Source organism: Lichenostomus cassidix, unplaced genomic scaffold (assembly GCF_008360975.1).
Source record: "Lichenostomus cassidix isolate B80296 unplaced genomic scaffold, HeHo_3.0 HiC_scaffold_34, whole genome shotgun sequence".
NCBI classification, from domain to species: domain Eukaryota; kingdom Metazoa; phylum Chordata; class Aves; order Passeriformes; family Meliphagidae; genus Lichenostomus; species Lichenostomus cassidix.
The window spans coordinates 2,371,705-2,399,592 of record NW_028147431.1 but is presented as its reverse complement, the minus strand read 5'-3'; the positions used below and the strand labels follow the sequence as shown (position 1 = coordinate 2,399,592).

The 27,888-nt window shown below is 45.4% G+C and overlaps 2 protein-coding genes and 3 long non-coding RNA genes across 9 annotated transcripts in view; 3 read left to right on the top strand and 2 right to left on the bottom strand.

Annotated features, from left to right (window-relative positions):
- Positions 1-3,136: 3,136 nt before the first annotated feature.
- LOC146423168 (uncharacterized) overlaps positions 3,137-27,888 on the bottom strand; it is a 59,231-nt gene continuing 34,479 nt past the window's right edge. Inside the window, exons 2-3 of the long non-coding RNA XR_014847711.1 lie at positions 3,484-3,726; positions 3,137-3,450 (exon numbers count right to left, since the gene is read on the bottom strand). This is a non-coding gene — a long non-coding RNA (uncharacterized LOC146423168). The remainder of the gene's footprint in view (positions 3,451-3,483; positions 3,727-27,888) is intronic.
- Positions 4,128-12,593, top strand: LOC146423170 (fibroblast growth factor 11-like). Of its 3 annotated transcripts, none has more exons than XR_014847693.1 (6): positions 4,128-4,392; positions 6,724-6,834; positions 7,553-7,656; positions 9,042-9,240; positions 11,798-11,969; positions 12,545-12,593. XR_014847693.1 is itself a non-coding variant. In XM_085045212.1 (6 exons), exons 1-6 carry the CDS (start codon positions 4,200-4,202, stop codon positions 11,896-11,898), a joined length of 708 nt encoding a protein of 235 aa, XP_084901338.1. In that variant the 5' UTR covers positions 4,128-4,199; the 3' UTR covers positions 11,899-12,186. The 3 variants fall into 3 exon arrangements, 2 of the variants coding, with proteins under 2 accessions (XP_084901338.1, XP_084901337.1); XM_085045212.1 differs by lacking the exon at positions 12,545-12,593 and adding an exon at positions 4,534-4,579 and having other exon boundaries at positions 4,128-4,346; positions 11,798-12,186; XM_085045211.1 differs by lacking the exon at positions 12,545-12,593 and having other exon boundaries at positions 11,798-12,186.
- On the top strand, positions 7,082-7,539 carry LOC146423172 (uncharacterized). Its single transcript, XR_014847727.1, has 2 exons — positions 7,082-7,146; positions 7,405-7,539. It is a non-coding gene; the product is annotated as an uncharacterized LOC146423172 (long non-coding RNA).
- LOC146423171 (uncharacterized) lies at positions 11,850-12,583 on the bottom strand. 2 transcript variants are annotated; one of them, XR_014847714.1, is made up of 4 exons: positions 12,502-12,583; positions 12,343-12,450; positions 12,225-12,303; positions 11,850-11,969 (listed from the first exon to the last, which is right to left on the bottom strand). It is a non-coding gene; the product is annotated as an uncharacterized LOC146423171 (long non-coding RNA). The 2 variants fall into 2 exon arrangements; XR_014847715.1 differs by lacking the exon at positions 12,343-12,450 and having other exon boundaries at positions 12,225-12,272; positions 12,494-12,551.
- The window catches only part of SENP3 (SUMO specific peptidase 3), a 46,555-nt gene continuing 33,827 nt past the window's right edge, over positions 15,161-27,888 (top strand). The window contains exons 1-6 of one of the 2 annotated variants that reach the window (XM_085045148.1): positions 15,161-15,216; positions 17,798-17,925; positions 20,007-20,051; positions 21,259-21,368; positions 24,681-24,789; positions 26,216-26,357. In XM_085045148.1, the coding sequence (XP_084901274.1) occupies positions 15,174-15,216; positions 17,798-17,925; positions 20,007-20,051; positions 21,259-21,368; positions 24,681-24,789; positions 26,216-26,357 (577 nt within the window). In that variant the 5' untranslated portion in view covers positions 15,161-15,173. Of the gene's footprint in view, positions 15,217-17,797; positions 17,926-20,006; positions 20,052-21,258; positions 21,369-24,680; positions 24,790-26,215; positions 26,370-27,888 lie in introns of both variants that reach the window. The other variant, XM_085045147.1, reaches the window with a different exon arrangement.

The window sequence follows — 27,888 nt, the reverse complement described above, 5'->3', positions numbered from 1 at the left end:
CCCCCCAAAAAACAAACCGCATGGGAATCGCCCCTCCCCCCACCACCGCCGCCGCCCCTCCCCCCACCCCGGGAACCCCCCAAAAAACCCCCCGAGGGGTGGGGGAGGGGCAGGGGGGAGGGGCGCCCCGGGGACCCCCCGGATTGTCACCGCTGCATGATTTCCCCGCCGGAGTTCATTTTGGGGCGAAATGCGGCGAATTCCGGCAAATCCCGGGAATTCCGGGGGGGATAAGGGGGGGGGAGGGGAGGTCCTGTTCCCCGCCCCTCCCCCACCCCGCTCCCCGCCCCTCCCCCACCCCGATTTTGGGTTCATTTCCTGCGCTTTCTGTACAAAGAGATTTGTGCCAAACGGGGGGGGGGAGGGGTTGGCTCGAGGCCCCTCCCCCACCCCCCAGCCGCCCCTCCCCCAGCGCGGGGATCGCCCCTCCCCCCCGGGCCGAAGGCCGCGACCTTTGACCTCCCGTCGCCGTGGAGACCGGGGGGGAAGGGCGGCGATGACGTCACTGCGATGACGTCGCGATAACGATGATGACGTCACGATGATGTCGTGGAGCTGTCACCGGTTGCCATGGCAACGACCCCGTGATGGTGTTTTGCTGATGACGTCATCGGTTGCAATGGCGACGTCAACCTGTGACGTCATCCAGTGATGTCATCTCTGACGTCACTCGTTGCCGTTGTGACGTCACCGGTTGCCGTGGCGATGTCACCTCCATGACGTCACCGGTTGCCACGGCGACAGCCCCGACTAGCGCGATGACGTCATCGATGACGACGCCCCGCGATGCTGTCCCCGGTTGCCATGGAGATGCTGCCCCCGGTTGCCATGACGACGCCCCTCCCCCCCCGCCGCCCCTCCCCCACCCGAGAGCATCTATTTTTATTCCCGGGGGGGCCGCGGGGGGTGGGGGTGGGGCGCGCGGCGGGGGGGGGGAGGGGCGGCCCCGAGGGCGTTTTTAAGAAAAGGAAAATTGAGAAAAAAAAACAAACAAAAAAAAATTTAACCCGAAAAAAAAAAAAAACCAAAAAAAAAAACCAAAAAAAATGAGAATTTTTTTGTTCCTCCCGCGCGCGGCCGCCAGGGGGCGCCAAGGCTGAGAATGGAGAGATCTGATTGGCTGGGAGGGGAGCGGGACTGGGAGGGACTGGGAGGGACTGGGATTGAACTGGGAGGGACTGGGAGGGACTGGGAGAGACTGGGATTGAACTGGGATGGATGAGGATGGACTGGGATGGACTGGAATGGATTTGGATGGACTGGGATAAATTGGGATTGAACTGGGATTGAACTGGGGTGGATTCGGGTGGACTGGGAGGGACTGGGATTGAACTGGGATGAATCAGGATGGATTTGGGATGAACTGGGATGGACTGGGATGGACTGGGATGGACTGGGACGGAACTGGGATAAAATGGAATGGAACTGGGCGGAACTGGGATGAACTGGGATGAACTGGGAGAGGATTGGGGTGAACTGGGATAGAACCGGGATTGAACTGGGATTGACTGGGAGGGAATTGGGATGGATTCGTGTGGACTGGGAGGGACTGGGATAAACTGGGATGAACTGGGATTGAACTGGGATGAACTGGGGATTCCCAGCTCCCCAGCGGCCCAAACCAGTCCATACTGGTCCAAACTGGTCCAAACCGGTCCAAACTCATCCCCAGCGGTCACTTCCGGTCACTTCCGGTCCGTCCCGGGGGTGGGGGAGGGGCGCGTGGCGACGTGCGTGGGAAGCTGCGCGGGGTGGGGGTGGGGAGGGGCGTGGCCCGGCTCGCCCTCCTCCCGCGCCGCGCCTGCGCGCCTCGCTCTCCTCCCCCGCTTCCTCCCGCGCCCCTCCCCACCCCCGGGCTCGGCGGACCGGCGGCGCGCGCCCCCGCCCCTCCCCCACCCCCGGGCCACAGCGGCGACACCGGGCGGCGCCCCCGCCCCTCCCCCACCCCGCCGGGCACCCCTCCCCACCCCGCCCGGCCCTCCCACCCGCGCGGCGCGAGAGGGAAAACCCCCAAAACCCCGAAAAACCGCCCCTCCCCCACCCCGGGGCCTCCCCGCCCCTCCCCCACCCCCCCAGGGCATCCCCTCCCCCACCCGCCCCTCCCCCACCCAGCCGAGCACCCCCCGGGGAGGAGCGAGCGGGGCGAGGGGGGGAGGGGCGGCCGGGCCGGGGGGGTTTGGGGGGGTTGGGGGGATCCCCGCCCCTCCCCCACCCTCCCTCCCAGCGTCACGTGATCCGCGCGGGAATTCCCCACCTCCCCTCCCCCACCCGCGAGACCCCCAAATCCGCGCGACCCCAAAATTACCCGAATCTCCCCAAAATCGCCCCGAATTGACCCAAAATTTACCCGAATTGACCCAAAATTACCCCAAATTTACCCAAATTTACCAGAATTGACCCAAAATTTACCCGAATTCCGGCGATTTCGCCCCAAATTTCCCCAAATTACCCCGAAAATCCTTAATTTTCACCCCAAAGATCCCAAAATTACCCAAAATTCCTAAATTTCGCCCTAAATTTTCCCCAAATTAGCCGAATTTCCTGAATTTCGCCCCAAATTTCCCCAAAATTCCTAAATTTCGCCCTAAATTTCCCAAAATTGCCCGAATTTCCTCGATTTTGCCCTAAATTTCCCAAAACTGCCCAAAATTTCCTAAATTTTCCCCTAAATTCCCCCAAATTACCCGAATTTCCTAAATTTCCCTAAATTACCCGAATTTTCTCGATTTCGACCTAAATCCCCCCAAACCAGCCCCAAATTCCGCCAATTTCGCCCCAAATTTTCCCCAAAACTGCCCCCGAAAAAATCAGCACTAAATCCTCAAAATCAGCCCCGAATTTCCCCCAAAATTTGCCCCAAAATTTCCCAAATCCCAGAAAATTCGCCCCAAATTCCCCCAACCAGCTGCGATCCCAAAATCTCCCCAAATATCCCCAAAAAAACCCCAAAATTCACCCAAATCTTCCGAAATCCCCTGAAGTTTCCTAAATCTCCCCAAATTTTCCCAAATATCCCCAAAACCACCTCAAAAATATCCCTAAAAACCCCAAAATCCCCAAAACGCCTCGAAATTCCCCAAATTCCTCTGCAGAATCCAAAAAACCCTAAATTTGCCCCAAAATCCTTTAAAATTCCCTTTAAACTCCTCAAAACCTCAAAAAACTCCCCAAAATCCTCTTTAAATTCCCCAAAATTCCTTAAAATCCCCAAAAAACCCCAAAAAACCTTTAAAACTTTCCCGAAAAAACCCAAAAACCTCTTTAAACTCCAAAAAAATTCCTAAATCCACCCGAAAAAACCCAAAAAACTCCAAAACCCTTTTAAACTTTTCCCGAAAACCCAAAAACTTCTTTAAAATCCTCAAAAAAACCCCAAAAAATCCCCGAAATTCTTTAAATCCTCCCCGAAAAATCCCAAATTTTCTTTGAACCCCCGAAATTCCTTTAAACCTCCCCAAAAAAACCCAAAAAATCCCTTTAAACCTTCCGAAAAAATCTGCGAAAAATCCCCAAAAATCCTAAAAATCCCAAAGAACCCAAAAACCCCAAAACTCCTCCCAAAAATCTCCCAAAAATCTTTTTAAACCCTCCCCGAAAAATCCCCAAAGAAACCCAAAAAAACCCCAAAAAAACCCAAAACTCCTCCAAAAACACCCAAAAAACCCTTTAACCTTCCCAAAACCCCCTAAAAAATCCCAAAAAACTCCAAAAAACCCTTTTAACTCTCTCAAAACCCCCCAAAAAATCCCCCAAAAAGCTGAAAAAGATCCCAAAAAATCCTTTAAAAAAATCCTTTAAAAATCCCAAAAAATCCTAAAAAATCCTTTTAAAATCCCCAAAAATCCAAAAAAAAATCCTAAAAAAATCCTTTAAAAATCCTTTAAAAAACCCAAAAAATCCCAAAAAATCCCTAAAAATCCCTAAAAAATCCCTAAAAAACCCTATTAAAAAATCCCCAAAAATCCCAAAAAAGATCCCAAAAAACCCTTAAAAATCCCAAAAAACCTTTAAAAAAATCCCCAAAAAATCCCAAAAACCCCCTAAAAATCCCCTTCCCAAAACCCCCTTAAAATCCCTAAAACCCCGAAAAATCCAAAAAACCCTTAAAATCCCAAAAAATCCCAAAAAACCCTTAAAAAATCCCTAAAAAATCCCAAAACCCCCAAAACCCCAAAACCCCCCAAAAAACCCCAAAAGCCATGGCGGCCCTGGCGAGCTCTCTGATCCGGCAGCGCAGGGGGGGGAAGGACGCGCCCCCCCCGCGCGCCCCCGGCCCCGCGCGCGCCCCCGGCGCCCCCAGACCCCCTTCGCTCTGCCAGCAGCAGCTGCGCGGCCTCGTGGCCAAGGTCAGGGGGTGCGGCAGGAGGAGGAGACCCCGAGAGAAACCCCCCGGTAGGTTTTGGGGTGATTTGTGGGGATTTTGGGTCATTTGGGGTCGATTTGGGGTCGTTTATTTGGGTTATTCGGTGATTTATGGTGGTTATGGGGTGATTTTGGGGTGATTTCGGGGGGATTTGGGGTCTCGTGGCCAAGGTCAGGGGGTGCGGCAGGCGGAGGAGACCCCGAGAGAAACCCCCCGGTAATTTTGGGGTGATTTATGGGGATTTTGGGTCATTTGGGGTCGATTTGGGATCGATTTGGGGTCATTTATTTGGGTTATTCGGTGATTTATGGTGGTTATGGGGTGATTTTGGGGTGATTTTTGGGGGATTTTGGGGTGATTTCGGGGGATTTGGGGTCTCGTGGTGACGGTCAGGGGGTGCGGCAGGAGGAGGAGACCCCGAGAGAAACCCCCCGGTAGGTTTTGGGGTGATTTGTGGGGATTTTGGGTCATTTGGGATCGATTGGGGTCATTAACGGGTGATTTGCGGTGGTTATGGGGTGATTTGGGGTAATTTTGGGGTGATTTCGGGGGGATTTGGGGCCTCGTGGCCAAGGTCAGGGGGTGCGGCAGGCGGAGGAGACCCCGAGAGAAACCCCCCGGTAATTTTTGGGGTGATTTGTGGGGATTTTGGGTCATTTGGGGTGATTTATGTGGGTTATTCGGTGATTTATGGTGGTTATGGGGTGATTTGGGGTAATTTTGGGGTGATTTTGGGGGATTTTGGGTCATTTGGGATCGATTTGGGGCCATTTATTTGGGTTATTCGGTGATTTTGGGGTGATTTCGGGGGGTTTTGGGTCATTTAGGATTGAACTTGGGTCATTTTCGGGTGATTTTGGGTGACAGGATTGATTTCGGGTGATTTTGGGGTGATTTTGGGGGTTTTTGGGGCAGTTTGGGGTGATTTCTGGAGGTTTTGGGGTTATTTACAGGGATTTGGGGTAATTTATGGGGGATTTGGGGTCATTTGTGATGGATTTGGGGGATTTTGGGATTGATTTTGGGTGATTTGGGGTGATTTTGGGCGATTTGGGGTAATTTCGGGTGGATTTGGGATGAATTCGGGTGGATTTGGGGAGAGTTTGGGGCAATTTTGGTGCTTTTCAGGATTTTTGGGTTTTCGGGGAGGATTTTGGGGTTTCGATTTGGGGTGTTTTTTGGGGTGTCAGTTCTCTGGTTTTTGGGGTTTTTCTATGGGAATTTTGGGGTTTTCTGGGGAGTTTTGATTTTGGGGTTTTTTTGGGGTAAATCAGTGAATTTTTGGGATTTTGGGGTTTTCAGAACCGCAGCTCCAGGGAGATCACTGCTCTGGTTTTTGGGGTTTTTTGGGAGTTTTCTATGGGAATTCTGGGGTGTTTCTATGGAAATTTCGGGTTTTTTCGGGGGAATTTCGGGGTTTTTGGTTTGGGATTTTTTTGGGGTGAATTCCTTGGATTTTGGGTTTTTTTCAGAACCGCAGCACCGGGGAGATCACTGCTCTGTTTTTGGGTGTTTTCTATGGGAATTTTGGGGGTTTTTGGGGAAATTTCGGGGTTTTTCGGGGAAATGTTGGGTTTTTTCGGGGGTTTTTGATTTGGGATTTTTTTGGGGTGAATTCCCGGGATTTTGGGGTAAATTTCCGGGATTTTGGGGTTTTCCAGAACCGCAGCTCCGCGGCGCCATCGCGCGGCTCCGGGGAGGTCACTGCTCTGGTTTTTTGGGGTTTTTCGGGGGAATTTCGGGGATTTTTGGTGTTTATCTATGAATTTAGATTTGAAGGCTTTTTTGGGGTGAATTTCCGGGATTTTGGGATTTTCTGAACCGCAGCTCCGGGGAGGTCACTTCTCTGTGTTTTGGGGTTTTTTGGGTGTTTTCTGTGGGAATTTTGGGGTTTTTTTCGGTGGAATTTCGGGGATTTTTGGTGTTTATTTATGAATTTAGATTTGAAGGCTTTTTTGGGGTGAATTCCTGGGATTTTGGGATTTTCAGAACCGCAGCTCCGGGAAGGTCAATGCTCTGTTTTTTGGGGTTTTTTTGGGTGTTTCCTATGGGAATTTCGGGTGTTTCTATGGGAATTTTGGGGTTTTTTCGGGGAAATTTCGGGTTTTTTCGGGGGAATTTCTGGATTTTGGATTTGGGGATTTTTTTGGGGTGAATTCCCGGGATTTTGGGGTGAATTTTTTGGATTTTGGGGTTTTTCAGAACCGCAGCTCCGCGGCGCCATCGCGCGGCTCCGGGGAGGTCACTGCTCTGGTTTTTTGGGGTTTTTCGGGGGAATTTCGGGGATTTTTGGTGTTTATTTATGAATTTAGATTTGAAGGCTTTTTTGGGGTGAATTTCCGGGATTTTGGGTTTTTCAGAACCGCAGCTCCGCGGCGCCATCGCGCGGCTCCGGGGAGGTCACGGTCACTTCCTGCACATGGCGCCCGACGGCCGATTGGACGGAACCTGGGAGGAGGCGGGGCCTGGCAGTGAGTGGGCGGGGCTTGGGCTGTGGGCGGGGCCTGACAGTGAGTGGGCGGGGCTTGGGCAGTGGGCGGGACCTGGCAGTGAGTGGGCGGGGCTTTGGGTTATGGGCGGGGCCTGGCAGTGAGTGGGCGGGGCTTGGGCGGTGGGCGGGGCTTGGGCTGTGGGCGGGGTTTGAGTGATTGGCAGGGCTGGCAATGAGTGGGCGTGGTTTGGGAATGGGCGTGGCTTGAAAGAATGGGCGGTGGTTTATATTGGTTTATACTGGTTCATACTGGTTTATACTGGTTTATACTGGTTTATACTGGTTCATACTGGTCCATTCTGGTTTCCAGCTCTGTTCAATCTGATCCCAGTCGGGCTCAGGGTCGTACTGGTTTATACTGGTTTATATTGGTTTATACTGGTTCATACTGGCTCACACCAGTCCATACTGGTTCATACTGGTTCATACTGGTCCATACTGGTTTATACTGGTTTATACCGGTTCATACTGGCTCACACCAGTCCATACTGGTTCATACTGGTTTGTACTGGTTTCCAGCGCTGTTCAATCTGATCCCGGTCGGGCTCAGGGTCGTACTGGTTTATACTGGTTTATACTGGTCTATACTGGTTTATACTGGTTCATACTAGTTTATACCGGTCTATACTGGTTCATACTGGTTTATACTGGTTTGTACCAGTCCATACTGGTTCATACTGGTCCATACTGGTTTCCAGCTCTGTTCAATCTGATCCCGGTCGGGCTCAGGGTCGTCGCCATCCAGGGAACTCGCGCCGGACGCTATGTGGCCATGAATGGTGCTGGTGTGGTGTACAGCTCCGTGAGTGACCGAACCCGAAATCACCCCAATTCACCCCAAAATAGAGACTGAAACCCCAAATTCACCCCAAATTCACCCCAAAATAGAGACTGGAACCCCAAATTCACCCTGGAATCCCAAATCCACACCAATTCACCCCAAAATAGAGACTGGAACCCCAAATTCACCCCAAATTCACCCCGAATTCACCCCAAATCACCTGAATTCACCCCAAAATAGAGACTGGAACCCTGAATTCACCCCAGAACCCCAAATTCACCCTGAATGCACCCAAAATTCACCCAAATTCACCCCAATTCACCCCAAAATATACCCTGAAACACCAAATTCACCCCGAAGTACAGCCTGGAAATCCCAAATTCACCCCAAAATTCACCCTAAATTCACCTGGAAACCCCAAATTCACCCCAATTCACCCCAAAATAGTGACTAGAACCCTGAATTCACCATGAAACCCCAAATTCACCCTGAATTCACCCAAAATTCACCCCAAAATAGAGACTGAAACCCCAAATTCACCCCAAAATACAGCCTGGAACCCCAAATTCACCCTGAAACCCCAAATTCACCCCAAAATAGAGCCTGAAATCGTGAATTTACCCCAAAATTCACCCAAAATATAGCCTGGAGCCCCAAATTCACCCCAAAATAGAGTCTGAAAACCCAAATTCACCCCAAAATCTCACATGGGAACACCAAAAAACCCCTGAAGTTCCCCAAAACACCACCAGGTGTGTCCCTATTGTCCCCAAATGTCCCCAAATGTATCCCAGGTACACCTACGTGACCCCAGGTGTGTTCCCAGGTACATTTCACACCTGAGTGTCGCTTCAAGGAGTGCGTTTTCGAGAACTACCTCAGATTTAGGTGTCCCTGTTGTCCCCAAATGTGTCCCTATTGTCCCCAAACGTGTCTCAGGTACATCCAGGTGTCCCCAGGTGACCCCAGGTGTGTTCCCAGGTGCATTTCACACCTGAGTGTCGCTTCAAGGAGTGCTCTGGGTGTCCCCAGGGGTGTCTCTATTGTCCCCAAATGTGTCCCTATTGTCCCCAGGTGTATCCCAGGTACACCCAGGTAACTCTCAGGTGTTCCCAGGTGCACTTCACACCTGAGTGTCGCTTCAAGGAGTGCGTTTTCGAGAACTACCTTAGATTTAGGTGTCCCTGTTGTCCCCAAATGTGTCTCAGGTACATCCAGGTGTCCCCAGGTGACCCCAGGTGTGTTCCCAGGTACACTTCACACCTGAGTGTCGCTTCAAGGAGTGCGTTTTCGAGAACTACCTCAGATTTAGGTGTCCCTGTTGTCCCCAAATGTGTCCCTATTGTCCCCAAATGTGTCCCCAGGTGTGTCCCAGGTGTCCCCAGGTAACTCAGGTGTGTTCCCAGGTACATTTCACACCTGAGTGTCGCTTCAAGGAGTGCGTTTTCGAGAACTACCACGTGCTCTACGCCTCGGCTCTGTACCGCCAGCGGCGCTCGGGCCGCGCCTGGTACCTGGGGCTGGACAGACACGGGCGGCCGATGGCCGGACCGCGAGTGCGCAAGGACAAGGCGGCTGCCCACTTCCTGCCCCAGCTGCTCGAGGGTGAGTGACCCAAAATTAACCAAATTAACCAAAATTTGGGATTAGGGACCCCAAAATCAGGACAAGGCGGCTGCCCACTTCCTGCCCCAGCTGCTCGAGGGTGAGTGACCCCAAATTAACACCTAAATTAACCAAAATTTGGGATCTGGGACCCTGAAATCAGGACAAGGCGGCTGCCCACTTCCTGCCCCAGCTGCTCGAGGGTGAGTGACCCAAAATTAACCAAATTAACCTAAATTTGGGATTAGGGACCCCAAAATTAACTAAATTAACCAAAATTAACCTAAATTAACCAAAATTTGGGATTTGGGACCCTGAAATCAGGACAAGGCGGCTGCCCACTTCCTGCCCCAGCTGCTCGAGGGTGAGTGACCCAAAATAATTAACCTAAATTAACCAAAATTTGGGATCTGGGACCCTGAAATCAGGACAAGGCGGCTGCCCACTTCCTGCCCCAGCTGCTCGAGGGTGAGTGACCCAAAATAATTAACCTAAATTAACCTAAATTTGGGATTAGGGACCCCAAAATTAACACCTAAATTAACCAAAATTTGGGATTAGGGACCCCAAAATTAACTAAATTAACCAAAATTAACCTAAATTCCCCAAAATTTGGGATTTGGGACCCCAAAATCAGGACAAGGCGGCTGCCCACTTCCTGCCCCAGCTGCTCGAGGGTGAGTGACCCCAAAATTTGGGGGAAAATCCCAAAATTCCCAAAAATTTCCCAAAATTAAACAAAATTTGGGGGGTGGAGAGTCAAAATTTGGGGTTGGGACCCCAAAATTCCTGAAAATGCCCCAAAATTTGCGATTGGAAAGCTGAAATTTGGGATTTGGGACCCAAAATTCCTGAAAATTCTCCAAAATTTGGGATTTTGGGACTTCAAAATTCCCCAAAATCCTGAAAATTCCCCAAAATTTTGGGGTTGGAGAGCCAAAATTTGGGATTAGGGAACTCCAAAATCAGGACAAGGCGGCTGCCCACTTCCTGCCCCAGCTGCTCGAGGGTGAGCGACCCCAAAATTAACCTAAATTTGGGGAAAAATCCCAAAATTTGGGGAAAAATCCCGAAATTCCCAAAAATTTGGAGGGAAATCCCAAAATTAGCCAAAATTCCCAAGAATTTCCCCAAAATTTTGGGGTAGGGAACCCAAAATTCCTGAAAATTCCCCAAAATTTGAGATTCGGGACCCCAAAATTCCTCAAAATTCCCCCAAAATTTGGGATTTGGGACTTCAAAATTCCTGAAATTCCTGAAAATTCCCCGAAATTTTGGGGGTTGGACAGACAGAATTTAGGATTTGGGACCCCAAATTTCCCCAAAATTTCCCAAAATTTGGGGGTTAGAGAGGCAAAATTTGGGATTTGGGATCCCAAAATTCCTGAAAATTCCCCAAAATTCCTGAAAATTCCCCAAAATTTGGGAGTTGGAGAGAGAAATTTGGGCTGGATTTGTGTGAAATTCGTGGGAATTTTGGGTTAAAATTGGGGGAAATTTGGGTTAAATTTGGGTGGAATTTGGTGAATTTTGGGTGAAATTTTGGGAGGGAATTTGGGGGAATTTATGTGAAATTTGGGTGAATTTTGGGTGTTATTTTGGGCTAATTTCGATGGAATTTTGGGGTAATTTTGGGTGAATTTCGGGTGGGATTTTTGTGAATTTCGGGCAGGATTTTGGGGTAATTTGGGCTAATTTTTGGGTGGAATTTCGGGGTAATTTCAATGGATTTTCGGGTGGGATTTTCCTGAATTTTGGGGTAATTTTGGGTGAATTTCGGGTGGGATTTTGGGCTAATTTTGGGCTAATTTTGGGGTAATTTCGGGTGGAATTTTTGTGAATTTCGGGTGGGATTTTGAGGTAAATTTGGGGTAATTTTGGGGTGATTTCGGGTGGGATTTTGGGGTAATTTTGATGGAATTTCTGATGGGATTTTCCTGAATTTTGGGTGAATTTCGGGTGGGATTTTGGGCTAATTTTGGGTGGATTTTGGGGTAATTTTGGGCTAATTTTTGGTGAGATTTAGGATAATTTTGGTGGAATTTCGGGTGGGATTTTCCTGAATTTTGGGCTGAATTTTGGGTGTTATTTTGGGATCATTTCGATGGAATTTTGGGTGAATTTCGGGTGGGATTTTGGGCTAATTTTGGGCTACTTTTGGGGTAATTTCAGGTGGAATTTTTGTGAATTTTGGGTGGGATTTTGGGGTCATTTGGGCTAATTTTTGGGTGGGATTTTGGGGTAATTTCGGTGGAATTTCGGGTGGGATTTTCCTGAATTTTGGGTGAATTTTAGGCTAATCTTGGGCTAATTTTGGGCTAATTTTTGGGGTAATTTCGGGTGGGATTTTGGGCTAATTTCGGGTGAATTTCGGGTGGATTTGAGCTAATTTTGGGTGGGATTTTGGGATAATTTCGATGCAATTTTGGGGTAATTTCGATGGAATTTTGGGTGAATTTCGGGTGGGATTTGGGCTAATTTTGGGTGGGATTTTGGGCTCATTTTGGGCTCATTTTAGCTCATTTTGGCTAACCTCTCTCCCCTCCCCTCCCCCCAGTGGCTCTCTATCGAGAACCTTCTCTGCACGAGGTGGAGGAACCTCCCCCCTGCCCCTCCCCCACCTCCCCCGCCGCCCCTCCCCCCCCCGGCGACCTCTGACCCCGGCGGACCCCAGAGAGACCTGCGAGCTGTGACCTTTGACCTCCGGCTGACCTTTCACCTGGAAACACCTGCACTGAGACGGCCTGGGGGAGAAAACCCCAAAATCGCCTGAATTTACCCCAAAATCACCTGGATTTACCCCAAAAAACCCCAAAATCGCCTGAATTTACCCCAAAATCACCTGGATTTAACCCAAAATCACCTGGATTTACCCCAAAAAACCTGAATTTAACCTGAAACACCTGCACTGAGACGGCCTGGGGGAGAAAACCCCAAAATCGTCTGGATTTACCCCAAAATCACCTGGATTTACCCTAAAACACCTGCACTGAGATGGCCTGGGGGAGAAACCCCAAAAAACCCCCAAAAACCTCGAATTTACCCAAAAAACCTGACTTTATCCTGAAAAATCTGCCCTGAGATCCTCTGAGAGAAGAAAACCCCAAAAAACCTGAATTTACCCCAAAAAATCTGCACTGAGATGGCCTGGGGGAGAAAACCCCAAAAACCCTGAATTTACCCCAAAATCGCCTGGATTTACCCCAAAAACTCCGGATTTACCCCAAAAAACCCCAAAATCACATGGATTTACCCCAAAACCACCTGAATTTACCCCAAAAACTAAGGATTTACCCCAAAAAACCTGCACTGAGACAGCCTGGGGGAGAAACCCCAAAAAACCCCAAAAAACCTCGAATTTACCCCAAAAAACATGAATTTACCCTGAAAATTCTGCACTGAGATCCTCTGGGAGACGAAAACCCCAAAAAACCTGAATTTACCTCAAAACCTCCGGATTTACCCCAAAAAATCTTCACTGAGATCTTCCAGAGAAGAAAACCCCAAAAAACACAAAAAACACCAAAAAATCCCCAAAAATCCCTGAATTTGCCCTGAAAAATCTGCACTGAGATCCTCCAGAAGAAAAAATCCCTAAAAAACCAAGAAACCCCAGAATTTACCCCCAAAAAACCCGAATTTATCCCAAAAAACCCCAAAATCCCCACCAAACCCCAAAAATTCCACCAAAAAACCAAAAAAATTCCCCAAAAATTCCCAAAAATCCCCCCAAAAAACCCCAAATCCCCCAAATCCCCCCCCAAAAAAAATTCCCAAAAAACCCCCAAAATCCCCCAAAATTCCCCAAAAATTCCCAAAAACACCGAAAATTCCTCCCAAAAAATCCCAAAATTCCCCAAAAATTCCCCAAAAATCCCCCAAAATCCCCAAAAATCCAAAAAAATTCCCCAAAATTCCCAAAAAATTCCCAAAAAATTCCCAAAAAACCCCAAAAAATCCCAAAAAAATCCCCAAAATTCCCCAAAATCCCAAACCCCTCCCGGTCACGTGGGGACCCGAGCCCCCCCACAAGCCACGCCCCCTCGCCAGGCCACGCCCCTTTCAGACCCCTCACTGTGCAAGCCACGCCCCCGAGAGCAATAAGCCACGCCCACCGCGAGGCCACGCCCACCTGTGCATGATTGACAGCCTGGCCCCGCCCCCAATAAACACCTCTTTGTACCGGTTTGCGCTTGTGGCTTTTTGGGGGAATTTGGGGGAATTTGGGGGTTTTGGGAAAATTTGGGGTTTTTGGGGAAATTTTGGGAATTTTTGGGGAAATTTGGGGGAATTTTGGGGGGAAATTTGGGGGTTTTTTGGGAAATTTGGGGGTTTTTGACAAAATTTGGAGGTTTTGGGAAATTCCGGGGTTTTTGGAGTGAAATTTGGGGTTTTGGGGGAAAATTTGGGTTTTTAGGGTCAAAATTTGGGGTTGTTGGGGGAAGATTTGGCGTTTTTGGAGCCAAATTTTGGGGGGTTTGGGAAATTTTGGGGATTTTAGGGGGAAATTTTGGGGTTTTTGGAGTGAAAATTGGAGGGTTTTGGGAGATTTTGGCAGTTTTTGGAGCCAAATTTTGGGGGGTTTGGGAAATTTTGGGGTTTTTGGGAAATTTTGGGGGTTTTGGGGGAAATTTTGGGGTTGGAGCAAAATTTTGGGTTTTCTTGGAGCGAAATTTGGGGGGTTTGGGGGGAAATTTGGGGAATTTGGGGGAATTTGGGGTTTTTGGGGAAATTTGGGGTTTTGGGGTGAAATTTTGGGGATTTGGGAGGATTTTGAGTGAATTTTTGGGTTTTTAGGGTCAAAATTTGGGGGTTTTGGGAAATTTTGGGGTTTTTGGGGGAAATTTTGGGGTCTGGGAGGCAAAATTTGGGGTTTTTGGGGCCAAATTTTGGGGGGTTTGGGAGGTATAATTTTAGGTATAAATTCGCGGCAATTTTCGGGTCAATTTCGGGTCGATTTTGGGTTAATTTTGGGTTAAATTTGGGTTAATTTCGGGTTAATTTGGGGTCGATTTGGGGTCGATTTTGGGTTAATTTTCGGGTTAATTTGGGGTCGATTTGGGGTCGATTTTGGGTTAATTTTCGGGTTAATTTCGGGTCGATTTGGGGTGAGTTTCGGGCGAATTTCGGGTGAATTTTGGTCCATTTCGGGTCCATTTTGGGTTAATTTTCGAGTTAAAATTAACTCGAATAATAAATAAATTCGAATAATAAATAAATAATAATAAATAAAGAATAATAAATAAACTCTAATAATAAATAAATAAATAAATAAATTTCGGGATAATTTCGAGTTAATTTCGGGTCCATTTTGGGTTTATTTCAGTTAATTTCGGTGTAAATTCGCGGCAATTTTCGGGTTGATTTTGGGTTAATTTCTGGTTAATTTCTGGTTAATTTTGGGTCCATTTTGGGCTAATTTCGGGATAATTTCAGTATAATTTCACGGTAATTTTCGGGATAATTTCAGGATAATTTCGGGTTAATTTTGGGTAATTTTGGATTAATTTCGGGATAATTTCAAGTTAATTTCAGGTTAATTTCGGGTCGATTTTGGGCTAATTTCGGGATAATTTCAGTATAATTTCACAGTAATTTTCGGGATAATTTCGGGATAATTTCGGGATAATTTCAGGTTAATTTCGGGTTAATTTCGGATTAATTTCGGGTCAATTTGGGGTCGATTTTGGGTTAATTTCAGATTAATTTTCGGGTCCATTTCTGGTTAATTTCGGGTGGATTTTGGGCTCTCAGGGTCACTCGCAGGTCAATTCCGGCCGGGAATTCCTTCCCGCCCCTCCCCCACTCCCCGATCCGCCCCTCCCCCACATCCGGAGCAGCTGCCGCCCCTCCCCCACCCCATCAGCCCCTCCCCCACCCAGCTGTCCCCCCACCGCCCCTCCCCCACCCCACAGCCCCTCCCCCACTCGGCCATGCTCTCCTTCAGCCTCATCTTCCTCCTCCTGATCGCCTTCGGTACCGAGAGACCCCAAAATACCCAAAATTAACCCAAAATTAACCCAAAATTAACCCAAAATTAACCCAAATAACCCTGAAATACCTGAAATATCGCGAGACTCTTCGGGACCCCAAAATAGCCCAAAATAGACTAAAATTAACCCAAAATTAACTCAAATATCCCCAAATACCGCGAGACCTCCGCGACCCCAAAATAGCCCAAAATTAACCCAAAATTAACCCAAATAACCCTAAATATCCCTGAAATATCGCGAGACCCTCCGGGAGCCCAAAATAGCCCAAAATTAACCCAAAATTAACCCAAAATTGACCCAAAATTAACTCAAATAGCCCTGAAATATCGCGAGACCTCCGGGAGCCCAAAATAGCCAAAAATTAACCCAAAAATAACCCAAAATTAACTCAAAAAGCCCTGAAATCCCTGAAATACCGCGAGACCCCAAAATAGCCAAAAATTAACCCAAAATAAACCCAAATATCCCTGAAATCCCTGAAATATCGCGAGACCTCCGCGAGCCCAAAATAGCCGAAAATTAACCCAAAATTAACCCAAAATTAACCCAAAATTAACCCAAATATCCCTGAATTTCCCTCAAATATCGCGAGACCTCCGCGAGCCCAAAATATCCCAAATTAACCCAAAATTAACTCAAATAGCCCTGAAATATCGCGAGACCTTCGGGAACTCAAAATAGCCCAAAATTAACCCAAAAATAACCCAAAATATCCCTAAAACCCCTCGGGACCCCAAATCCCCAAAACCCCCAAAACCCAAAAATATCCCTAAAATTCCCCGCGACTCCCAAAAATCCCCCCGCGACCCCAAAATACCCCAAAATATCCCCAAAAATCCCCAAAAATCCCTCGCGATCTCCAACCCTCGGGACCCCCGAAAGCCCCCAAAAACTGCCCCAACCCCCAAAATCCCCAAAATCCCCAAAATCCAAAATGCCCTAAAATCCCCTAAAAATTCCCATCCCTAAAATTCAAAATCCAAAAAAATCCCCAAAAATCCCCTAAAATTCCCTAAAAACCCTAAATCCCCCAAAAAACCCCAAAATTCTCCAAAATCCCCAAAAAATCCCCAAAAAATCCCCGAGAAAATCCCCGAAAAAATCCCCAAAAATCCCCAAAAATCGCCAAAATCCCTCCCGGGACCCCCAAACCCCCCCTCCGACCCCAAAATCCCCAAATTTGGGATTTCCCTGCCTCAGTTTCCCTCAAACTGCCCCAAAAACGCCACCGGGATCCCAAAATCACCCAAAAAATCCCCAAAATAAAAAAAAAATCCCTTTCAACTCCCCAAATTCCCCAATTTCCCCAAATTTCCCAAATTCCCCAACTTCTCCCAAATTTCTCCCAAATACCCCAGTTTTCCCAATTCTCCCAATTTCCCCAAATTCTCCCAAATTCCCCAAATCTCCCCAATTTCTCCCCATTATTTCTCCCCAATTTCCCCAGATTTCCCAAAATCCCCCAAATTTCCCCCAAATTCCCCAATTTCTCCCAAATCTCCCCAGTTTCCCGTTTTTCTCCCCAATTTCTCCCCAAAATCCCCCAAAAGTCCCAAAATCCCCCAAATTCACCTCAAATTTCTCTCCCCAATTTCCCAAATTCCCCAATTTCTCCCAAATTTCCCCAAATTTCCCCAAATTCATCCCAAATTTCCCCAATTTCTTCCCAAATTCCCCAATTTCCCCGGTTTTTTTCCCATAATCCCCCAAAAGTCCCAAACTCCCCCAAATTCACCCCAAATTTCCCCAATTTCCCATTTTTTCTCCCCAATCTCTCCCAAATGTCCCAAAATCCCCCAAAAGTCCCCAAATCCCCCAAATCTCCCCAATTCCCCAAATGTCCCAAATCCCAAATTCACCCCAAATTTCCCAATTTCTCCCAAACTTAAATATCCCAAAATCCCCATTTCTCCCCAAATTCCCCAAAACCACCCCAAATTTCCCCATTTTTCCTGATTCCTCCAATTCCCCTTCCCCAAACTCCCCCAAATCTCCCCAATTTCCCATTTTTATTCCCCAAATTCCCCCAAATATCCCCAAAATCCCCAAATTTCCCAAACTCACCCCAAAACTCCCCATTTTTTCTCCCCAAATCCCCCAAATGTCCCAAAATCCCCCAAATTCACCCCAAATTTCCCCAATTTCTCCCCAATTCCCCCAAATATCCCAAAATTCCCAAAATTCCCCAATTTCTCCCCAAATTCCCCGAATTCACCCCAAATTTCCCCATTTTTTCCTCCCTGATTCCTCCCCAAATCTCCCCAAATTCCCCCAAAATCCCAAATTTCCCAAACTCACCCCAAATCTCCCCAATTTCCCCATTTTTTCTCCCCAAATCTCCCCGAATTCCCCCAAATATCCCCAAAATCCCAAATTTCCCAAACTCGCCCAAACTCACCCCAAATCTCTCTCTCTCCCCAAATCCCCCAAATATCCCAAATCCCCAAATTCCCCAATTTCTTCCAAATTCCTAAATCCCCCAAACTCACCCCAAATATCCCCAAATTCCCCAAAATCCCAAATTTCCCAAACTCGCCCGAACTCACCCCAAATCTCTCCCCCAGCTCGCCCCTCCCCCCCCGGGTCCCTCCTGGGGTCCCTTTTGGGGTCACAGAGGTCAGGGGTGCGGCCGGCGGGGGGAGGGGCGGTGCTGGTCAGCGTGGGGATGGAGCTGGCGCAGCTCGTGGGGCTGGTGAGTGAGATTTGGGGTGAATTTTGGGGATTTTGGGAAAATTTGGGTGATTTTTGGGGAAAATTCGGGTTTTTTTCGGGAAAATTCGGGTTTTTTTGGACGGTTTTTGGGGGATTTTGGGGTGTTTTGGGTGGTTTTGGGGTTTTTGGGAGGTTTGGGGCTGGAGCTGGCGCAGCTCGTGGGGCTGGTGAGTCACATTTGGGGTGAAATTCGGGGATTTTGGGGAAATTTGGGGAAAATTCGGGAAAATTCGGGTTTTTTGTACGGTTTTTGGGTGATTTTGGGGGATTTTTGGGGTGATTTTGGAGGTTTTTTGGGGATTTTGAGGTGTTTTGGGAGGTTTGGGGCTGGAGCTGGCGCAGCTCGTGGGGCTGGTGAGTCACATTTGGGGCGAAAATCGGGGATTTGGGGAAAATTTGGGGTTTTTTGGGAAAATTTGGGAGATTTGGGACGAAATTCGGGGATTTTTGGGTGGTTTTGGGGGTTTTTGGGGTGAATTTGGGGGATTTTGGGAGGTTTTGGGGATGGAGCTGGCGCAGCTCGTGGGGCTGGTGAGTCAGATTTGGGGCGAAATTCGGGGATTTTGGGAAAATTTCGGGAAATTCGGGAAAATTCGGGTTTTTTCGGGAAAATTCGGGGTTTTTTTGACGGTTTTTGGGGGATTTTGGAGGATTTTGGGAGGTTTGGGGCTGGAGCTGGCGCAGCTCGTGGGGCTGGTGAGTGAGATTTGGGGTGAAATTCGGGGATTTGGGGAAAATTTGGGGTTTTTTGGGAAAATTTGGGAGATTTGGGACGAAATTCGGGGGATTTTCGGGCGGTTTTGGGGTTTTTTGGGGTGAATTTGGGGGATATTGGGAGGTTTTGGGGATGGAGCTGGCGCAGCTCGTGGGGCTGGTGAGTGAGATTTGGGGCGAAATTCGGGGATTTTGGGAAAATTTGGGGAAAATTCGGGAAAATTCGGGTTTTTTTCAGGTGGTTTTGGGGATTTTTGGGGGTTTTTTTGGGTTTTTTTGGGGGATTTTGGGAGATTTGGGGCTGGAATTGCCGCAGCTCGTGGGGCTGGTGAGTGAGATTTGGGGCGAAATTCGGGGATTTTGGGAAAATTTCGGGAAAATTTGGGATTTTTTGGGGAAAATTCGGGGATTTTCGGGCGGTTTTTGAGCGATTTTCGGGCAGTTTTGGGGTTTTTTTGGGGATTTTGGGGGTTTTTGGGGTGGTTTTGGGGTGATTTGGGGCTGGTGAGTTGGCTCAGCTCGTGGGGCTGGTGAGATTTGGGGTGAAATTCGGGGATTTTGGGAAAATTTGGGGAAATTTGGGGAAAATTCGGGTTTTTTCGGGAAAATTCGGGGATTTTTGATGGTTTTGGGGGGATTTTTGGGGTTTTTTGGGGTTTTTGGGAGGTTTGGGGCTGGAGCTGGCGCAGCTCGTGGGGCTGGTGAGTGAGATTTGGGGTGAAATTCGGGGATTTTGGGAAAATTTGGGTGATTTGGGGGAAAATTCGGGTTTTTTTCGGGAAAATTCGGGGGTTTCTTGACGGTTTTTGGGGGTTTTTTGGGGGTTTTTGGGGGATTTCGGGAGGTTTGGGGCTGGAGCTGGCGCAGCTCGTGGGGCTGGTGAGATTTGGGGAGAAATTCGGGGATTTTGGGAAAATTTGGGGTTTTTTTTTGAAAATTCGGATTTTTTTGGACGGTTTTTGGGTGATTTTGGGGGATTTTTGGGGTGATTTTGGGAGGTTTTGGGGGATTTGGGGTTTTTGGGTTTTTTGGGTGATTTTCAGGGATTTTGGGGTGGATTTTTGGGATTTCGGGGAGGTTTTGGGTTGTTTTTTGGGGAGATTTTGGGGGTTTTTTCGGAGTTTTTTGGGGGGATTTTTGGGGTTTTGGGGGAATTTTGTGTGTTTTTGGGAAATTTTGGGGGTTTTTTGGGATTTTTTGGGGTTTTTGGGGGAGTTTCAGTGGGAACTCCCTGAGCTCCCCCAGAACTCCCCGAAATTCCCCAAAATATCCCAAAATTCCCCCAAAATATCCCAAAATTCCCCAAAATTCCCCAAAATATCCCAAAATTCCCCAAAATTCCCGCAGGATGAGAAGAACGAAGAGTTGACGACCAAAGTTTACCTGAATTTGGTAAAATTTGGGGAAATTTGGGAAATTTGGGAGGAATTTGGGGTGAATTTTGGGGAATTTGGGGCAATTTGGGGGAAATTTTATGGGAATTTTGGGGAAATTTTTGGGGAATTTTGGGAAATTTTTTGGGAATTTTTGGGAAATTTTTTGGGAATTTTGAGGAAATTTTTGGAGAAATTTGGGTAAATTTTTGGGAATTTTTTGGGGAATTTTGGGGAAATTTTTGGGGAAATTATTTGGGAATTTTGGGGAAATTTTTTGAGAATTTTGGGGAATATTTTTGGGATTTTTTTTGGGAATTTTGGGGAAATTTTTTGGGGAATTTTGGGGAAATTTTTGGGAAATTTTGAGGAAAGTTTTTTTGGAATTTTTTGGAATTTTTGCAATTCCAGTTGGATTTTTGTCTCTTTTTTTTGGGTTGGAATTCAGGAATTTTCCCATTATTTTTTGGGATGAATTTGGATAAATTTGGGATTTTTTTGGGGGTGAATTCAGACAATTTTGGGGGTTTTTTGGGGTAATTTCTCTGGGATTTTTTTTCAATCCCATTTGCCTTTTATTCTCTTTTTTTTGGGATGAATTTTGGTAATTTTCCCTCTGGTTTTTTGGGGTTAATTCCCATAAATTTGGGGTTTTTGGGATAAATTCTGACAATTTCGGGGTTATTTTTGGGATAAATTCTGATAACTTTGGGGTTTTTTTGGGGATAAATCCTGATAAATTTCGGGTTTATTTTTGGGGTGAATTCTGCCGATTTTGGGGTTATTTTTAGGATAAATTCTGATAAATTTTGGGTTAATTTTGGGATAAATTTGGGGATTTTTTTGGGATAAATCCTGATAAATTTCAGGTTTATTTTTGGGGTTAATCCTGACAATTTGGGGTTAATTTTTGGGTTGATTTCTGCCGATTTTGGGGGTTTTTTTGGGATAAATTCAGATAAATTTTGGGTTTATTTTTGGGATAAATTCAGACAATTTCGGGTTTATTTTTGGGGTGAATTCTGACAATTTTGGGGTTATTTTTTGGGATAATTTCTGATAAATTTGGGGATTTTTTTGGGATAAATCCTGATAAATTTCGGGTTAATTTTTGGGTTGATTTCTGCCGATTTTGGGGTTTATTTTTGGGATAAATTCAGATAACTTTGGGTTAATTTTTGGGTTGATTTCTGCCGATTTTGGGTTTTTTTTTCTCTCCCCCCCAGAGCTGGAAGGACCCTCGGCTCTCCTGGAACCCCAAAGATCACGGAGGAGTTTCTGTGCTGAGAGTTCCTGCCGACAACATCTGGCTGCCAGATGTGGGGCTGGACAACAAGTGAGGGCAAATTTTGGGGATTTTTGGGAATTTTTCGGGAATTTTTTGGTGGTTTTGGGTGATTTTAGGGGATTTTAAGCAATTTAAATGGGATTTTAATGGGATTTAAATGGGATTTTAATGGGATTTTTGGGATTTTGGGCACATCTGGCTGCCAGATGTGGGGCTGGACAACAAGTGAGGGGAATTTTGGGGATTTTTGGGAATTTTTCGGGAATTTTTTGGTGGTTTTGGGTGATTTTAGGGGATTTTTTGGGATTTTAAGGGGATTTTTAGGGGATTTTTTTGGATTTTAATGGGATTTTTAGGGAATTTAAGGGAATTTTAAGGGGATTTTGGGGAAAATTCGGGGATTTTGGGAAATTTTGGGAAATTTTCGGGAATTTTTTGGGAGGTTTTGGGTGATTTTAGGGGATTTTAAGCGATTTAAATGGGATTTAAAGGGGATTTTTAGGGGATTTTAGGGGATTTTTGGGGAATTTAAGGGAATTTTAAGGGGATTTTGGGGGAAATTTGGGGTTTTTGGGAAATTTTGGGAATTTTTGGGGAGATTTTTGGGTGATTTTTGGGGATTTTAAGGTGATTTTTAGGGAATTTTTTTTTATTTAATGGGATTTTAATGGGATTTTAATGGGATTTTTAGGGATTTTAATGGGAATTAAATGGGATTTTTTTGAGTTTTGGGGGAAATTTGGGGTTTTGGGGAAATTTTGGGAATTTTTTGGAATTTTTTGGTGGTTTTGGGGTGATTTTAATGGGATTTTCGAGGATTTTAATGGGATTTTAGGGAATTTTTAGGGGATTTAATTGGGATTTTGGGCACATCTGGCTGCCAGATGTGGGGCTGGACAACAAGTGAGGGGTTTTGGGGGAAAATTCAGGGATTTTGGGAAATTTTGGGATTTTTTTGGGAATTTTTTGGGATGTTTTGGGTGATTTTAGGGGATTTTAAGGGATTTTTAGGGGATTTTTTTTTATTTTTTGGGATTTTAGTGGGATTTTAATGGGATTTTTAGGGGATTTAAGGGAATTTTAAGGGGATTTTGGGGAAAATTTGGGGATTTTGGGGAATTTTGGGAAATTTTGGGAATTTTTGGGGAGATTTTTGGGTGATTTTAGGGGATTTTAAGCAATTTAAATGGGATTTTAATGGGATTTTAATGGGATTTTAATGGGATTTTAATGGGATTTTTGGGATTTTGGGCACATCTGGCTGCCAGATGTGGGGCTGGACAACAAGTGAGGGATTTGGGGATTTTGGGGAATTTTTGGGAATTTTTGGGGAGATTTTTGGGTGATTTTAGGGGATTTTAAGCAATTTAAATGGGATTTTAATGGGATTTTAATGGGATTTTTAGGGAATTTAAGGGAATTTTAAGGGGATTTTGGGGGAAATTTGGGGTTTTTGGCAAATTTTGGGAATTTTTGGGGAGATTTTTGGGTGATTTTAGGGGATTTTAAGGGATTTTAGAGGATTTTAGTGGGATTTTTGGGGATTTTTAGGGGATTTTAAGGGGATTTTGGGCACATCTGGCTGCCAGATGTGGGGCTGGACAACAAGTAGGGGAATTTTGGGGGAAAATTTGGGGTTTTTGGGGAATTTTGGGGTGATTTTAGGGGATTTTAAGGGATTTTTAGGGGATTTTTAGGGGATTTTAATGGGATTTTAATGGGATTTTTAGGGAATTTAAGGGAATTTTAAGGGGATTTTGGGAAAAATTTGGGGTTTTGGGAAATTTTGGGAATTTTTTGGGAATTTTTGGGGATGTTTTGGGGTGATTTTAATGGGATTTTTAGGGGATTTTTTTGGGGATTTTTGGGATTTCGGGGTGGATTTTTTTCAGGGTATTTTGGGATTTTTTTGGTTTTTTGGGGATTTTTTGGGATTTTTTTGTTGGGGTTTTTTTGAGGTTTCTCTGGGTGGATTTTTTTGGGGTTTTTTTTTGGTATTTCGGGGTTTTTTGGGTTTAGTTCAGCTATTTTTGGGATTTTTGTGTTGGGATTTTTGGAGGTTTTTCTGGGTGGATTTTTTCAGGGATTTTGGGTTTTTTGGGATTTTTTTTTGGGATTTCGGGTTTTTTGGGTTTATTTTTGGGATTTTCTCCCCTCAGCAATGACAGTGAGTTCGAAGTCTCTCCGGGGGTGATTTCTGGGGCTTTTTAGGTTTTTTTGGGATTTTTTCTTTGGGGTTTTTTTGCGGTTTTTCAGGGTGGATTTTAGGGGTTTTTGGGGGTTTTTTTGGGGGGATTTTTGGTTTTTTTGGGATTTTCTCTCAGTTTGGTGTCTCCCTGGGGATGATTTTTGGGTCTTATTTTGGGGGTTTTTTTGGGGTTTTTGGGGTTTTTTGGCTACTATTCTATTCTGGGTTTTCCGGGGTGGATTTTTTCGGGGATTTTGGGATTTTTTTGGGGTTTTTTAGGATTCCAGGTGTTTTTGGGATTTTCTCTCAGTTTAGTGTCTCCCTGGGGATGACTTTGGGTCTTATTTTGGGGGTTTTTTTGGGGTTTTTTGGGGGTTTTTTGGGATTTTTTGGGGATTTTTTCATTGGGATTTTTTTGGGGTTTTCCTGGGTGGATTTTTTCGGGGATTTCGGGGTTTTTTGGGTCTATTTCAGGTTTTTTTGGGATTTCCTCCCCCAGCAACGACGGAGAGTTCGGAGTCTCGCTCTCAGTCCCTGGGGTTGGTTTTTGGGGTTTTTTTGGGGTTTTTTGGGGGTTTTTTTGGGTTTATTTTTTTTTGAGGTTTTCCTGGGTGGATTTTTTCGGGGATTTTGGGGTTTTTTGGGTCTATTTCAGGTTTTTTTGGGATTTCCTTCCCCCAGCAACGACGGAGAGTTCGGAGTCTCCCTGGGAGCGATTTTTGGGGCTTTTTTGGGTTTTTTTTGGGATTTTTTCTTTGGGGTTTTTTTGAGGTTTTTCTGGGTGGATTTTAGGGGTTTTTTGGGGTTTTTTTGGGGAGATTTTTGGTTTTTTGGGATTTTCTCTCAGTTCGGTGTCTCCCTGGGGATGATTTTGGGTCTTATTTTGTGGGTTTTTTTGGGATTTTTTGGGATTTTTTCATTGGGTTTTTTTGGATGTTTTTCTGGGTGGATTTTTTCGGGGATTTTGGGTTTTTTTGGGTCTATTTCAGGTTTTTTTGGGATTTTTCCTCCCCAGCAATGACGGAGAGTTCGGAGTCTCCCTGGGGGTGTTTATTGGGTTTTTTTGGGATTTTTCTGTTGGGATTTTTTTGGGGTTTTCCTGGGTGGATTTTTTCGGGGATTTCGGGGTTTTTTGGGTGGATTTTTGTGAATTTTGGGATTTTTCCCCCCAGCAATGACGGAGAGTTCGGAGTCTCGCTCTCAGTCCGCGCCATTGTCACCTCAGAGGGTTTTGTCACCTGGAGACCTCCAGCTCTGTTCCGCAGCCGCTGCCCCATCCGGGTGGGTTTGGGGGGAATTCGGGGAATTTGGGGAATTTGGGGGATTTTGGGGGAATTTGGGGGAAATTTGGGGAGATTTGTGGGAATTTTGGGGAAATTTGTGGAATTTTGGAGGAAATTTGGGGGAATTTTGGGGAAATTTGGGGAAATTTTAATAAGTTTGGGGAAATTTTGGGGGAATTTGAGGGAAATTTGAGTAAAATTGGGGGAAATTTGGGGGAAATTTGGAGCAATTTGGGGGAATTGAGTAAATTTGGGAAAACTTGGGGGAACTTGAGTAATTTTGGGGATTTTGGGGAAATTTTGGGAGAAATTTGGGGTAAATCTGAGAAATTTTGGAGCAAATTTGGGGGATTTTGGGGGAAATTTGAGGAATTTTTGGGAAATTTTTGGGAAATTTTTGGGAAATTTGGGGGAAATATGAGTAATTTTGGGGAAAATTTGGGGGAATTTTGGGGGAATTTGAGTAAAATTGGAGAATTTTGGGGGAAATTTGAATAATTTTGAGGAAAATTTGGGGGAAATTTTGGGGAAATTTGGGGGAAATTTGAGGAATTTTAGGGAATTTTTGGGAAAATTTGAGGGAATTTGAGTAAAATTGGGGAAATTGGGAGAAATCTGGGGAAAATTAGGGGAATTTTGGGGGAAATTTGAGTAATTTCAGGGAAATTTGGGGATTTTTGGGGTGATTTTCAGGGAATTTTGGGTTTCTCTGTCAGACTTTTGGGGTTTTTTTGGGGATTTCATGTCTCCATGACCTCACAATTTTTTTTGGGTGAATTCAGAGCATTTCGGGGCGATTTTGGGGGAATTTTTTTTGATTTTTGGGGTTAATTTGTGGGATTTAGGGGCGATTTTTTTTTTAATTTTTGAGGATTCCATGTCAGATTTTTGGGATTTTTTGGGGTTTTTTTGGGTTTTTTTTGGGATTTCATTGCTCTACGAATTGGGGATTTTTTTGGGACTTTTTGGGTTTTTTGGGGTTTTTTGGGGGGTTTTTTGGGTTTTTTTTTTGAGATTTCAGGTCTCTACGAATTGGGGATTTTTTTGGGGTTTTTTGGGGATTTTTTTGGGATTTTTTTGGGATTTTTTTGGGTTTTTTTGGGGTTTTTTGGGTTTTTTTGGGATTTTTTTGGGGTTTTTTTTGGGATTTCATTGCCCTACGAATTGGGGATTTTTTGGGGTTTTTTGGGTTTTTTTTGGGATTTCATTGCTCTACGAATTGGGGGTTTTTTGGGTTTTTTGGGGGATTTTTTTGGGTTTTTTTTGGGATTTTTTGGGGGTTTTTTTGGGGGGTTTTTTTGAGATTTCATTGCCCTACGAATTGGGGATTTTTTTGGGGTGAATTCAGAGGATTTCAGGTCTCTATTAAATGATGATTTTTTGGGGTGAATTCAGAGGATTTCAGGTCTTTTTTTTCCCTGCAGGTTTCCCATTTCCCCTTCGACTGGCAGAATTGTTCTCTGAATTTCCTCTCAGGATCTTATGGACCTCAGGAGGTTCAGCTGCAGCCAGCAGGGCCTGGGGGACGCTGGGGGCCTCAGGTGCACCTTCCTCCCGACTTCCAGGGTGAGGTTTGGGGTGAAATTAGGAGATTTTGGGATTCTGGGTGATTTGGGATTTTTTTGGGATTTTTTTGGATTTTCTTTGCATTTTTTCTGATTTTTTTCAGATTTTTTTTTGATTTTTTTGGAATTTTTTCCTATTTTTTGGGGCCTCAGGTGCACCTTCCCCCTACTTCCAGGGTGAGGTTTGGGGAGAAATCTTGAAATTTTGGGGTTTGGGGTGATTTGGGATTTTTTGGGATTTTTTGGGATTTTTTTCCGATTTTTTTCGGATTTTTTTCTGATTTTTTTTACATTTTTTTTGCATTTTTCCTATTTTTTGGGGCCTCAGGTGCACCTGCCCCCCGACTTCCAGGGTGAGGTTTGGGGAGAAATCTTGAAATTTTGGGGTTTTGGGACGATTTAGGGTTTTTTTCTGGATTTTTTCTGATTTTTTTGCTTTTTTTTTTAATTTTTTTGAATTTTTTTGAATTTTTTTCTATTTTTTGGGGCCTCAGGTGCTCACCTCGAGGGTGAGATTTGGGGCAAAATCGAGACATTTTGGGATTTGGGGTGATTTGGGATTTTTCCGCATTTTTTGGGGATTTTTTCTGATTTTTTTCGGATTTTTTTCCGATTTTTTTCTGATTTTTTTCTGATTTTTTTTGCATTTTTTCCTATTTTTTGGGGCCTCAGGTGCAGCTGCCCCCCGACTTCCAGGGTGAGGTTTGGGGCGAAATTGGGGAATTTTGGGGTTTTGGGACGATTTAGGATTTTTTCTGGATTTTTTCTGATTTTTTTCTGATTTTTTTCTAATTTTTTAAAAATTTTTTTGGATTTTTTCGAATTTTTTTCTGATTTTTTGGGGCCTCAGGTGCACCTGCCCCCGACTTCCAGGGTGAGGTTTGGGGCGAAATTAGGGAATTTTGGGATTTGGGGTGATTTGGGATTTTTCCGGATTTTTTTGGATTTTTTTTGCATTTTTTCTGATTTTTTTCGGATTTTTTTCGGATTTTTTTCGGATTTTTTTGGAATTTTTTCCTATTTTTTGGGGCCTCAGGTGCACCTTCCCCCTACTTCCAGGGTGAGGTTTGGGGAGAAATTAGGGGATTTTGGGTTTCTGGGTGATTTGGGATTTTTTGGAATTGTTTTGGATTTTTTCCGGATTTTTTTCGGATTTTTTTCTGATTTTTTTCTGATTTTTTTTGCATTTTTCCTATTTTTTGGGGCCTCAGGTGCACCTGCCCCCCGACTTCCAGGGTGAGGTTTGGGGAGAAATTAGGGGATTTTGGGTTTCTGGGTGATTTGGGATTTTTTGGAATTGTTTTGGATTTTTTCCGGATTTTTTTCGGATTTTTTTCTGATTTTTTTCTGATTTTTTTTGCATTTTTCCTATTTTTTGGGGCCTCAGGTGCACCTGCCCCCCGACTTCCAGGGTGAGGTTTGGGGAGAAATTAGGGGATTTTGGGTTTCTGGGTGATTTGGGATTTTTTGGAATTGTTTTGGATTTTTTCCGGATTTTTTTCGGATTTTTTTCTGATTTTTTTCTGATTTTT